This window comes from Sminthopsis crassicaudata, chromosome 6 (genome assembly GCF_048593235.1).
Source record: "Sminthopsis crassicaudata isolate SCR6 chromosome 6, ASM4859323v1, whole genome shotgun sequence".
Classification (NCBI taxonomy): domain Eukaryota; kingdom Metazoa; phylum Chordata; class Mammalia; order Dasyuromorphia; family Dasyuridae; genus Sminthopsis; species Sminthopsis crassicaudata.
Window position 1 is genome coordinate 241,204,874 of NC_133622.1, and position 12,850 is coordinate 241,217,723.

The window sequence follows — 12,850 nt, forward strand, 5'->3', positions numbered from 1 at the left end:
TTCCACTTACTGTCACTGTGATTTTGGATTAAAAAAAAATATTTGTTCCTCAGTTTCCTGAAATGTAAGTTTCTTTAATTTTGCTACATCGAATCTAAAGTTTCACTCATCTTTCTGATAAATCTGATCCTCTAATTCTAAATTATATTCCCTTTTCTAGATATCCAATACATGTGGAATAATGATGAACTTTCTGTTCTCTACCTACTATGCAACATCACTTCTCAATATAGTATTAGAATTATACATTATAAGATACATCAAAGATATATCATAGGTTATGTATCATAATAAGGATTAGGAATGTGATAGCATTATGATACTCTGCCTTTGTCAGACAGCTGGAACGGTGTACTCCAAATTACTTTTAGTGTTGACCAAATTTAGAAGTGAGTATAGACAACCTGGAAAGCATCCAGAGAAGGTTAGTCAGAAGGATGTAGAGCCTCAGTAATGGACCATAGAAGGACAGGTTAAATGAACAAGCTTATTTATCTAAGAGATCAGGCTTGAGAGGGAAATAATAGTTCTCTTTTGATTTATTTTTCCATTTGATCCAAGGGCTAAGCAAGTAATAATGAACAAAAGTTGCAAAGATGCTGTTTTAGGTTCAATTAATTATAATAATTAGTAACCTCTCTATGAACATCCTAGAAAATGATGCATTCCCACTCATTTTGCAATATTTCTAAAAGTCTGTTTAATCACTTTGTGATATGGAATATATCAGAGAGCAACTCTTTTGTGTTACAAATTAGCATATATGGTCTCTGAGGCCTTACAGTTCTGATTCTGTGACCTATGAAGAAGAGGATATTGATGTTGATGAGATATAATATTTGAACTGATGAGTGTATTACAATAGAGGGTGTAAGAGTTTCGTGGGGGATAATTCAACTGAACTGAGCTTTGAAGAAATAGTAGAAGCTGACTTTTATATAAATACCAAATGTGCCCTGTAAGTATTATCCCATTTCATGTACTGAAGTTCCCTATGAAGTATGTTTTTAAATAGGTAAATGAACTGAGGTGGAGAAATGATAAAATCATAGTTCATGTGTAAGCAGATAGAGCTAGATGTCTCCTGAGGACAAATACAACATATTTTCCTTTATGAAACATTTGGAAAAGAAGGAAAATTATGTTGGAATGAATGGAAAATTTTTCTATATGAATTTTGTCTATACATACATTCTATTAATAAATTAATGTTTTTCCTAACCATCTCTCATACATTTCCCTTTCTCTACTTCTTTCTCTCCTTTTATCTGTTTTTTTTTGCATTAACAAGTCATGTATCATTCAATATCTATCTTTGAAAATTTATTTTTTAGGCATCTTTACTGGAATTAATACTATAAAAAACTTCTGGATAATATGTGACAAATCAAGATGTAAAAGAAAAAAAGATCACAGAAAATATGGTTAACATGGAGCTGGCCATCAAATCCACTATATCTAGGTAGTCTTTTACATTGAAAGAAACAAAAAGGAGAAATTTAGTACTAGTTGAACTAAAAGGATAGGCATACATAAAGAACCAAAGAAGGAGTTACAAAAAGAATGAAGAGATATGGAATTTAAAAAAGAGAAAAGAATCAATCCTGTCTGCTAAGCTAACTCATTCTCATGACATAAAGTTGACCTGGATTTTGTTCTCATGCTTAACTTTATATTACCTACAAGTTTAATGAGCAACCTTCTCCAAGAGTTCCCCAAATTTTCACTAAAGATTCTTGTTCACTAAAGAAATATCTAGAAGATTCATCCCTGTGTTTGTTCTCTTCATTGGGATTTCTAACATCATCATGATTTTGAATGTAATTCTCTTTCAGTAATTCAAAGAGTATCTTTAAGATAGATTTGGAGGTAGGTTAACAGACTTTTTATTAAAATACATTCATTATTTTTTTAAATTTACTATACTATTTGACATTCTTTATTCTCTTTACTTGTTTTTGTTTAATTTTGTTTATTTCTGGAATATCTTTAATATCCTTTTTAAGCATTCTATTTAACTCTGTTAGAGAGTTTGTTATAACAAATAATAAGTTTAGATATTTCTTAAGCGCTAATTTTGGATCAGGTTTGCTAGTTTTTAGACATTCTGTATCAAATAGAAATTTAATATTTAATCTTTACATACTTTATTTTCTAAATAGTTATAACATTTGCTAAATGTTGCCATTTGCTAAATAAGAATAATTATATTAAGGATATCTTTCTTTGTTCTTTTATTTGATCTTTTTCCTCATTTGGTATGCTGAGTGATTGAATCAAATCAATTTCAAGAGTGTCTAGACCAAGAAAAAGCATATCATAATGAATTCACATCCTCTTTTAATAGATTTTTAGGATACTATCACATCTTGTAAGGGTATTTTACACTTTTGAAATGAATGTATAGATGGGTTGTAATTGTAGCTAGGAAAACAGCATTTAAATATATATATATTGTTTTTTCCATGAGTTGAATAAAATTATGACAAAGTAGGATCTTCTGATTTGAAGGTATATGCCGTAAACAAAGGTATTAAAACAGATGGATTTTCTGTGATGATCTGGATGTTGATTTTACATGCATTAGAAACTGCCAAGTTCAACCTATCGAAGGCACCATTATCTACATAATTTCAGATGAATTAAGATTCCTGAATAATCAACATTCTAAATACATGGAAATTCAGAATAATGTCACTGAATTTATACTCTTGGGATTTTTGATGAATACAGAGATGAAGATAATGAGTTGTATGCTATTTATGATCTGTTATTTTGCAATATTTTTAGGGAATTTCATCATTTTTATTACCATTACATATAGTCACTTGATCCATCAGCCCATGTACTATTTTCTGTGCCACTTATCCCTCATGGATCTGGCCTATACTTCTACCATAATCCCCAGACTGGTAAGAGACTTGGCTGCCAAGAGAAAAAACATCTCCTTTAATAGCTGTATGACCCAACTCTTTACTGGTCACTTTCTAGCTGGAGTGGAAATGCTCATTTTAGTGTCCATGGCCTTTGATCGGTATGTTGCTATCTGTAAACCTCTGCACTACTTGGTTATTATCACCCGCCAGAGATGTAATATACTGATCTTGCTTGCCTGGGGAGTGGCTTTTTGGCATTCTCTTGCCCAAATGCTCATGGTCCTTAAGTTGCCTTTCTGTGGTTCTAATCAGATAGATCATTACATATGTGATGTGAAACCTCTCCTGAAACTGGTTTGTGCAGATACATATGTTGCTAGTATGTTAGTAATTGCCAATTCTGGGATGGTTGCTTTGGCAACCTTTCTGGTTTTGTTGGCATCTTATATTATCATATTATATAATCTTAGAAAGCTCTCACCTGAGGCTCGTCGCAAAGCTCTCTCTACTTGTAGTTCCCATGTTATGGTTGTGATCTTGTTTTTTGTGCCCTGTATTGCCATCTATGTTCCACCTCCCAGCATCCACATCAATGATAAAGAAATAACAATGTTTTATGCTGTAATCACACCTCTGCTGAACCCTCTCATCTACACATTTCGAAATAAAGAGATGAAAAATGCCATGCAGAAAGTGTGGAACCAAAAGAAGTCTTCCAATTAAAATATATCCTATATTCTATATTTTTAAATGTACAAAGACATATACACAAGTATGTGTACACATTCATATGTGCATTCTTGTGTACATGAATGTATCCATATGTGAATGAATTTACTTATATACATATGTGCATTCAATTTTATCTTTTGGTAAATATTTAAGTATCCAAATGACCATTTTTGCAAACTCAAGCATAAATTAAATCTTTATGTGCTCTTTAATTCCAGATGGAAAGCAGGGATTCTGTTGGAGAAATTTTCTTTGTGTGTAATAAATAATAAATATGTTGAATGATTTACAATTAAAAGACTGAGAGTCTGAGAATCTTCATTTGTGTTTTTCTGTCTCAAACCTCATTCCCATTCAGACATGGCATTCCATTATTTTACTGAGAATATTTATGTGGCCCCAAGAGAGGCCAAATCTAGGAGGAAATTCTCAAATCAACAGGTTATATTTAATGGTCATTCATTAACTCTCGTTAGTTTTTTCCTGATTACTTCTTCTATTAACTTTACATCTACTAATCTAGGAGGAAATTCTCATGTCCGTTCTGATATGTCTATTTGCTCATGAATTCCAAATTAAATTTCTAGCTAATTAGATCTTCTTGAGAAATAGATATTTAAATATTTAAATTTATTAAATATTAAAAAATATTTATTAAGAAATAAATATAGCAAATTTATATTACAGAGACATTCTAAAGTTAACTTAACAAGGATTACTAATTGCCAAATTTACTTATCTATTTTCAAAAAAAATTAGAAGGATTTAGAGCTGACATTCTATTCTCATTTTAGAACAAATGTTCCTGTCAACACAAAAGCAGGTGGGGGAAACACCAAAATCTATACTATTCTTTTACTCTTTTAGAGTGCTACTTACATTTCCAACTCTGAACTACGTTAGAATTCCCTTGCCAACTCATCTATTGAGGTAATAGTTTTAGTATGGCTTTATCTTGAATTGAATCCCTTCAAATTAAGAAGATTCCACCTCTTGCCCAATCTGATATCTTTCTTGAATCATTGTATCTTAGATGTAAGTCTGGAACATATCTTAGAGGCCATACAATCTTACCACTTAATTTTTGCAGATGGAAAAATCCATAGTTTCAGTTAAGTGAATTGTCAAATTATAAAACTGGGAAGTGTATAAGGCAGGATTTAAAAAAAAAAACTATATGCTTTTTTCTTAAATATTTTTCAACTACCTGTAAATTTTTTGAGATTAATTTAAAAAAAAATAGTTCCACTTCTTTCCCTCTCTTCTACCTTTTGAGAAGACAGGCACATGATATAGATTCTACATGTGCATTCATGCAAAACATGTTTCCACCTTAGCCATGTTATAAACACACACACACACACACACACACACACACACACACAGAGATAGAGAGAGAGAGAGAGAGAGAGAGAGAGAGAGAGAGAGAGAGAGAGAGAGAGAGAGAGAGAGCGCTTTAAAATAAGGCATATTTCCATTTGTACTCAGGGTTAATCAGTTCTCTGTCTGCATTTGGAGAGAATTTTTCATCATGGGTATAAGGTATTATTTTAACTAAGATCTTTCTTATTCAAAGTCCAGTTCTATAATGATGACTACAATGGCTCTAAGGAATCAGTATGCCTTTAATTTAGAATAATAGCATCCCAAGACAAGTGTTATTTATCTTTCTATAATTTTTACACATTATTTCAAAAATAAAAGGAAAAAATGACATATATATATATATATACACACACTTATATATGTGCATATCTGTGGCAATATATATTTATTATACAGACTTTAGGTTTATTGTTTCTTTCTTGCTTAGTCTGCTTGCTACCAGTATATTATGAACTCATCCCAAATCTTGGACTTCCCAGACTATGTTCAAGCATTCTGAACTGACTCTTCTACAACTGGTACTTCCAGACCAAACAGCATTCTTCAATGTCTACATTAGCAGTTATTTCCAAGAAAGGGATTACTTATACACTGCCTTTCAAAAAAAAATCTCAGTTGCCTTTCATGATCTCCTGAGGTATGAAGCTCTGCTTTTATTCATCTCAGAAATAGATTTCCCAAATATCTCTTTTATATTCACTTCATCTTATAATCAATTTAACCCCTACCCTGATTTCAGAAACAACTGCCTATGGTTATGCTTATCTGAAGAAGACAGAGTCTTGTGAGGCAATTGTGACATAGTCAGAAATGCATTCATATGTATGACATAACCCATTTATAGCTATGAAGCATCAGTTCAGAAATCTTATGCAATATTCACTTTTCATTTAAGTCAATTGGTGGTGTAGACAATTATTGGAAAAATGCATGGAAAGATTTTTAAAAGGAGGTGACATGTGTTAAGTCTTAGAAGTATTTAAAGAGTAAAAATGACTGAATTGAAGAGAAATAACATTTTAGGCAGAAGGATGGGCTACATAAAGACACAAAAGTAGAAGACATGAAAATTCATACATGGAGAATAGTAAACAGGCCAGTTTACCAGGAACATTAAATGAGGGATAGAAAATGTTTAGGAAGGGCAGCTAGGTGATGCAGTAGATAGGCACCAACCCTGAAGTCAGGAGGATCTGAGTTCAAATATGGCCTCAGACACAAAGTGCTTTCTAGCTGTGTGATCCTGGGATCCTAGGGGATAACCCTAATTGCCTCAACAAAAAGAAAAAAAAGGAAAGAAGGAGACATCTGGGTAACTTTTTGACAAAGTTTATATGAAATGAGATTGTAAGTTAAGTATCAGTTCAAATTTTAGGAGTTTTGTTGCTCTAGAGACAATGGAGAAATTCTGAAGCTTTTTCATCAGTTGTTGATGTTGATGTTGGTCACCGTGTTGATCACATGGCCAGATCTATGAATTAAATAAAATAATTTGACAGTTTTGTATCTGATTGATTGGTGAAAGGAAGTGCTAATGCAAGAAGATCAAATATGAAGAAATCACCTTAGTTCATAGTTGGGGAGGGTAACTACTTTTAGCATTATTAGACTAAAAAGAAACTAATAGATAACAGAAGTAAACGATGTAAACTATCCTTTGTTCTTTGCTTATGATATCACCCTTTACACCTAAGTGAAATGAGCAGAACCAGGAGATAATTATACAGTTCAACAACAATATTATATGAGGAGCAATTCTGATGAAGTGGCTATCTTCAGCAATGAGAGGATCCAATTCAATTCCAATTGATCAGTGATGAACAGAACAGAACCAGCGACACCCAGTGAAAGAACACTGGGAAATTGGGGTGGGACCACCACATAGCATTTACTCTTTCTATTGTTGTTTGCTTACATTTTTCTTTTTCTTCCAAGGTTATTTTTTACTTTTCTAAATCCAATTTTTCTTGTTCAACAAAAGAACTATATAATTATGTACATATTATTGTATTTAAGATATACTTTAACATGTTTAACATGTATGAGACTTCCTGCAATATAGGGAAGGGGGTGGAAGGAAGGAAGGGAAAACTTGGAACCCCTTGTAAGGGTCAATGTTGAAAAATTACTCATGAATATTTTCTATCAATAAGAAGCTACAATAATAATAATAATAATGATAATAAAACAATCTTGGCTGGAGGGAACAGATAAACAATTATCAAACTTTTTCACTTAAGTGTTATGAGATTATAAATATGGATCATAAGTGAGTCTTGGACGTTTGTTTCTTTCTTTTTTGCCTTTTTTTTTTAATTTCCTACCAGCTCAACTTATTTCAATGTCTTTGTAAATCTCCACCTTTCTTTTTTTCTTTTTCTTTTTTATTATAGATTTTTATTGACAAAACATATGCATGGGTAAATTTTCAATATTAACCCTTGCAAAAACTTTTGTTTCAACTTTTCCCTTGACAGCTTTATTTTATAGGAAGATCATCAGTGTGAAATATTGTTAAGCTGCAAGAATGATTTTGGATATTCACAACTCACATTTTAGCTTCTTTTTTTGTGTTTCCTTCCTTACTAGAATTTAAGCTCCTTGGTGATAGCAAATGCCTTTGTTTTTGTTTGCATTTTTATCTCCAACACTTAATATAGTAAATGTTCATTGATTCATTGTTATTTTTCCTTTTTTTTTCTTTTCTTCCCTCCTTCATCAGTTCCCCAGAAAATAAGGCATTATTTCACCAGAGTCAGATGATATGTCTGTATACTAAGATATAAATAACATCACATCCAAAGTCATCATTTAAACTTCAAAATAAAATCCAAGGACTGAAATTTTAAAATTAGAATCCATAATATAGGTTAACATTTTTAGAACTCGGCTAGCATATCAAGTATCAGAAATACACAGTAGCCTCAATGTTATACATGTTGTAGGAATAAAAGTATCTCAAACCGAATAATTTAAATGGGAGTCTCCCTTTGTTTTGAGAAGCAAGACAGTTCTTTTAACATTAGAACATTAGATATTTTGTCATTTGCCTTTCAATTCCACAAAGATGAAGCTGATATCACGCTAGAAATAGAAAGAAGTATTCCAAGGACTTCATTAGATGAAAATGACTTGTAAAGACACATTGGTGATTGGATTAGCAGTTTATTTTCATAAGATCTTTGAGACAAATGTCTATGAATTCAGGATTTCTAAATTCATTTATCTGTTTCCAATTCTTGAGCATTTAGATAACACTTTTCTTATTGTCACAACAAAGTCCTTGTTTCTCAGACTATATATCATTGGGTTACATAATGGGGTCAAAATAGTATAGAAGAGTGAAAGAATTTTGTCTGATCCTGCTGAATGGCTGGATTTGGGTTGCAAATACACAATGATGCCAGAACCAAAGAATAAAACCACTACCATGAGATGAGAAGAACAAGTAGAGAAAGCTTTAGATTTCCCTATTGCTGATGGCAGTTTTAAGATTGCAACAATGATTTTGACGTAGGACCCACATATTAAAAGAAAGGGAACAATGCCAAACAGCACAACATCTACATAAATAAAGATCTCACTCACAGAGGTATCTCCACAGGCTACCTGCAATATTGGGTAGATATCACAGAAAATGTGGTTGAGTCTTGTAGAACCACAGAAGGGCAGAGAAAAAATTTGGTATGTTTGTCCTAATATAACTGGTATCCCAATGACCCAGGACCCAATAAGTAGCTGAACACAAATCTTGTGGTTCATTATAAATAAATAGTAGAGAGGCTTACAAATTGCCACATAGCGGTCATATGCCATGGCAGCAAGGAGGAAGCATTCACTGCCTCCCAGACCTAGAATTAAGCATACTTGTGTAGCACAAGCCAGCAAAGAAATAGTTCTCTTCTGTGTCCAAAGATTCATTAGCATTCTGGGGAGAGTGACTGATGTATAACACATTTCCAAGAAGGAAAAGTTTCCAAGGAAATAATACATTGGAGTTTGGAGAGCTGGATCAGCTTTTGTAATTATAATGATAAGTGTATTTCCTATAATGATACACAGGTAAATAATTAAGAAAATTCCAAAAAGGAGGCCTTGAAATTTGGGAATATCAGAAAATCCCAGAAGAATAAATTCTTTCATATCTGTAATATTTCCTCCTGCCATTTCAGAAGAGACAAACAACTTTCTGTATCTGGGACTCAGTATTCCCATCTGTAAAATAAGGAAATTGGATTAAATAATCTATCATATGCCATTTAGACACAACTTTCTATATTCTATACTCACCATCTGACATGACACCTTAATCTATTTCCCAGCTTCTTAAACTGTGGTTTGTGTAAGGACCTTGAAACTGAATGTGTTTGTGGGGTGGAAGGGGAATGTCCACAGAATTATAGTTTAGTATCAGTAAATGTTTTATTCATATGCCAATTTTATATATTTATAAATCCAGGGTCATGCAATAAATTTTCAGGTGAAAATGAGTCAGAAATAAAAATAAATAGGAAGCTTTAATCTATATAATCATTGTATTCAGATAACTTAAGTTCTTTTTTCTACAATTTTAAGCTTGATGAAATTTTTTTGTATTATATTTTTAATGCAGAAAGCTAAGTGACTCAGTGGATAAAATGCTCAGCTTGGAATAAAAAAAAAAGTCAAAAAAACCTAAATTTAAATCTGGCTTTAGACTGCTGTTTGACCTTTGACATGTAATTTAACCTTCATTGACTGGCAAGTGAAATGACAAACTACACTAGTATCTTTGTCAAAAAGCCCCAAATGAGGTCACAAAAAGCTGGAAATAACCGAAAGTGACTAAATACATTTTTTTTTCTAAGATATATTTCCAAGACAATTTTTTTTCCTATTTAGTCTGTTTCAAGGTCCTTCCAACTCAAAATTCAGACTCTACAATTTTGACTTAATTAAACTGAAATCCCTAGTACATATTACTAACTGTAAGAAAAATTGATGAAATTTTAAAAATACCAGTAGAAATAAGATATTATTTTGATTATCTTCTCATAAAGGCACTGTAAACCTATTAGCCATACGCTTTATATGTATTTATTGATTATTTAACATTATTTATTACTATATTATTTTGATAATATTTTAATGTATCAAGCTTCTGGTGGTTACATGGATAGATGCATATTTCATATCAATCAGTATTTATTAAGCACTATGATCCAGATATTATGTTAAATACTGAGGATACAAAAAGACAAGATAATAGGGAAATAATTAATGAAAGACAGAAAAGGGAATAAAAAGTTTCTTTTAGAAGTAAAGTTTAACATGTGTTTAATAAAGACTTTTAGGGTTTAATTATATTGTATGTAACCTTTAGTACTTTATCTCTCCAAATGAAGCATCCCAATTCCTTCATGGAGTCACTATTGTATACAAAATGAATCTGAACTCTTTCTCTGTATTGCTTCCCCTGTTTTAAATGCTTTCTAACTTTTTAACACTGTTTCTATTAATGGGACGTTGGAAACCAAAACAAACAAACAAACAAACAAATAAAATTATTTTCCATTTTGTCTCCTCATTTCCTTAGTATTCCACATCATGCATTGCATATATCAATTCAAAGTGTCATGTTGTCATATAACTTTTGTTCCCACTTGAATTTCAAAAAGTTTAATTTTGTTTTTATTTTTGTAAAGTAAGTTTAAGATACAACTTCTCTAGTAAATTTTATACCATTTAATTTGAATAAATGTCCTTACCAATGAAATTATGTTGAATGCTGCCTCTATATTTAAAGGATATTTATCATATGACTCCTGTCATTGGTTTTACGCCACTTTCAAATTAACCAAGTGTGACTAAGAAAAAAAAAACATCAATGATTATTTTAACATTTTCTAAAAATTTAGAATTTATCCAAGTTCAATGAATGATAATTTGTCCACAAATTATCTTTTATTATTTACAAATCTGGAAAATACCATTTTCTACTTCTTTTAAATGTCTGTGTATTTATTCAGTCCTAACTTCTTTTCTAACTTCCAGATGATGTTGTTCTAGTGGCAGTGCAGAGAGTTGTAGAACCCCCCTTTTGGTAGACACAAGTCCAAAGTGAAAGAATTCATGAACCAGAAAAGTTTGACTGGCAAAAGGAAAGTCTTATTCTCACTAAAAAGTCAGCTTTGCTAGGAAGGCAGATGTTTTTCATTGGTGAAGTCCTGGTAGATAACTAGAGGTCCTAACAGACAAATCCCGGCAGAAAAATAATAAAACTATTTTCACTGAGAAGATGGTCCTTCACAGTGGGCAGGAATACTGGCAGCTAGCTATGCCAAGGAGAGAGGTTCCTTGACAAGGCAAAATACTGCTTTGGACCTTTGCAAAAATATGAAGTTTAGAATTCTCCTTTATAGAAGTCTGAGGCTAAAATTTCCAGTAGAGAAGAAAGCTAATGCCCCCAGGTCCAGATACTTATCAATATCAGGCCTAGATCTTCAACTGAATGAAAATCACTTTGAAGGCTTCCTGAATGAAGATCCAGGTACCAATGAGGGGGATGATTTGCTTTAGAAAAGCCCAGTCTGGGAAATAAGCCGCCTTCTACACTTTTTGGAGTCTGGGAGGCCAGGAATAAAAGGGGGCACAATTCGAGTGATTATTTTACAGATTAAAGGGACACAGTTTCACCCCCCTCATTGTCTCATATATACAACTGCATATTTGGATATTTATTAGGTATCTGAAACTAGATATCTTAAAATCATCTTGTACAAAACTGAACTTAATGATTTTATCTCCCAAATTGTACTAATTACTGAAGATTCAAAGTATGACAAAATGACAATAATAGCTTTCAAGGAGTTGAGATTTTAATGGAGAAGATAACATTCAAAAAAGCAGACTATATAGAAGTAGGTTATATGTAGGATAAATTTGAGTTAATAAATTAAATAAAGTAAATAGCATTAAGTAACATTTGGTAAAAACTTATTGTGAAACATGTAATTTTAATTGTGATCTGAAGAAAAACAAGGAAGTCAGAAGGAGGCAATATTTACAATTTCAAGAATTATTGAATTATTGAAAATGGTTCAAATCTTGAGCTAAATTATCTTTGTACATCTGAGAGACCAGCATCACCAGACTGAAATGTGCAATAAGAGGATGAAGTGTAGAGGGAAGAATAAGTTGTAAAAAAGATTCAAAAGTAAGAGTGGCACAACTTGTAAAGGACTTTGAATGTCAAAAAGACTGTTTTATAATTATTTTTTTATATATATATATATATATATATATATATATATATATATATATATATATATATATATATATATATATATATATATATATATCTTTATACACACATACACACACACACACAGAGTGACTGAAGTTTATTGAATTGATATTAAATAATATGATAACATGGTCAGATCTGTGTTTTCAGAGGATGAATTTGATATGTTAGTGGGGAAGAGACAGAGGACCAAGTAGTAGGTTATTGCAACAATCTATGTATAAAGTGATTTGGTTAAGCACAAGGTAGTGGTAGTGTCAAAGGAAAGGAGGGGATATACAGGAGATATGTTATGAAGTTAAAGTTTATAGGACTTTACAAAAGATTGGGTGATTTGAAATGAGGATGAAAGAGAATGAAATAATAAAGAGGAAGTGGAGGAGTTTAAAAAAGAAGGAAGAAGAAGGAGGAGGAAGAGAAGGGAAATGAAGAAGGGGAAGGAAAAGGGAAGGGAAAGGGGAAAGGGAGGGAAAAGAGAGGGAGAGGAAGAAGGAAAAGGAGAAGGAGAGGAAGAAGGAAGAGGAGAAAGATCAGGAGCTGATAGTGATGATGACTATGATGATGAAGACAT

General features: G+C 32.0%; 2 protein-coding genes across 2 annotated transcripts; one reads left to right on the plus strand and one right to left on the minus strand.

The window, feature by feature from the left end:
- The first annotated feature begins 2,675 nt into the window (after nt 1–2,675).
- Nucleotides 2,676–3,599, plus strand: LOC141545775 (olfactory receptor 4P4-like). The gene has a single exon (XM_074273035.1). The coding sequence runs from the start codon at nt 2,676–2,678 to the stop codon at nt 3,597–3,599; it is 924 nt and encodes a 307-aa protein (XP_074129136.1).
- A 4,617-nt stretch (nt 3,600–8,216) lies between these two features.
- Nucleotides 8,217–9,167, minus strand: LOC141547492 (olfactory receptor 10AG1-like). The gene has a single exon (XM_074275891.1). The coding sequence runs from the start codon at nt 9,159–9,161 to the stop codon at nt 8,217–8,219; it is 945 nt and encodes a 314-aa protein (XP_074131992.1). The 5' UTR covers nt 9,162–9,167.
- Between the last annotated feature and the right edge of the window lie 3,683 nt (nt 9,168–12,850).

What these genes read in the sequence shown, in the direction of transcription:
- LOC141545775 (XM_074273035.1), top strand. Translation starts at nt 2,676, where the DNA reads ATGGAAATTCAGAATAATGTCACTGAATTTATACTCTTGGGATTTTTG.
- LOC141547492 (XM_074275891.1), bottom strand. Translation starts at nt 9,161, where the DNA reads ATGGCAGGAGGAAATATTACAGATATGAAAGAATTTATTCTTCTGGGA.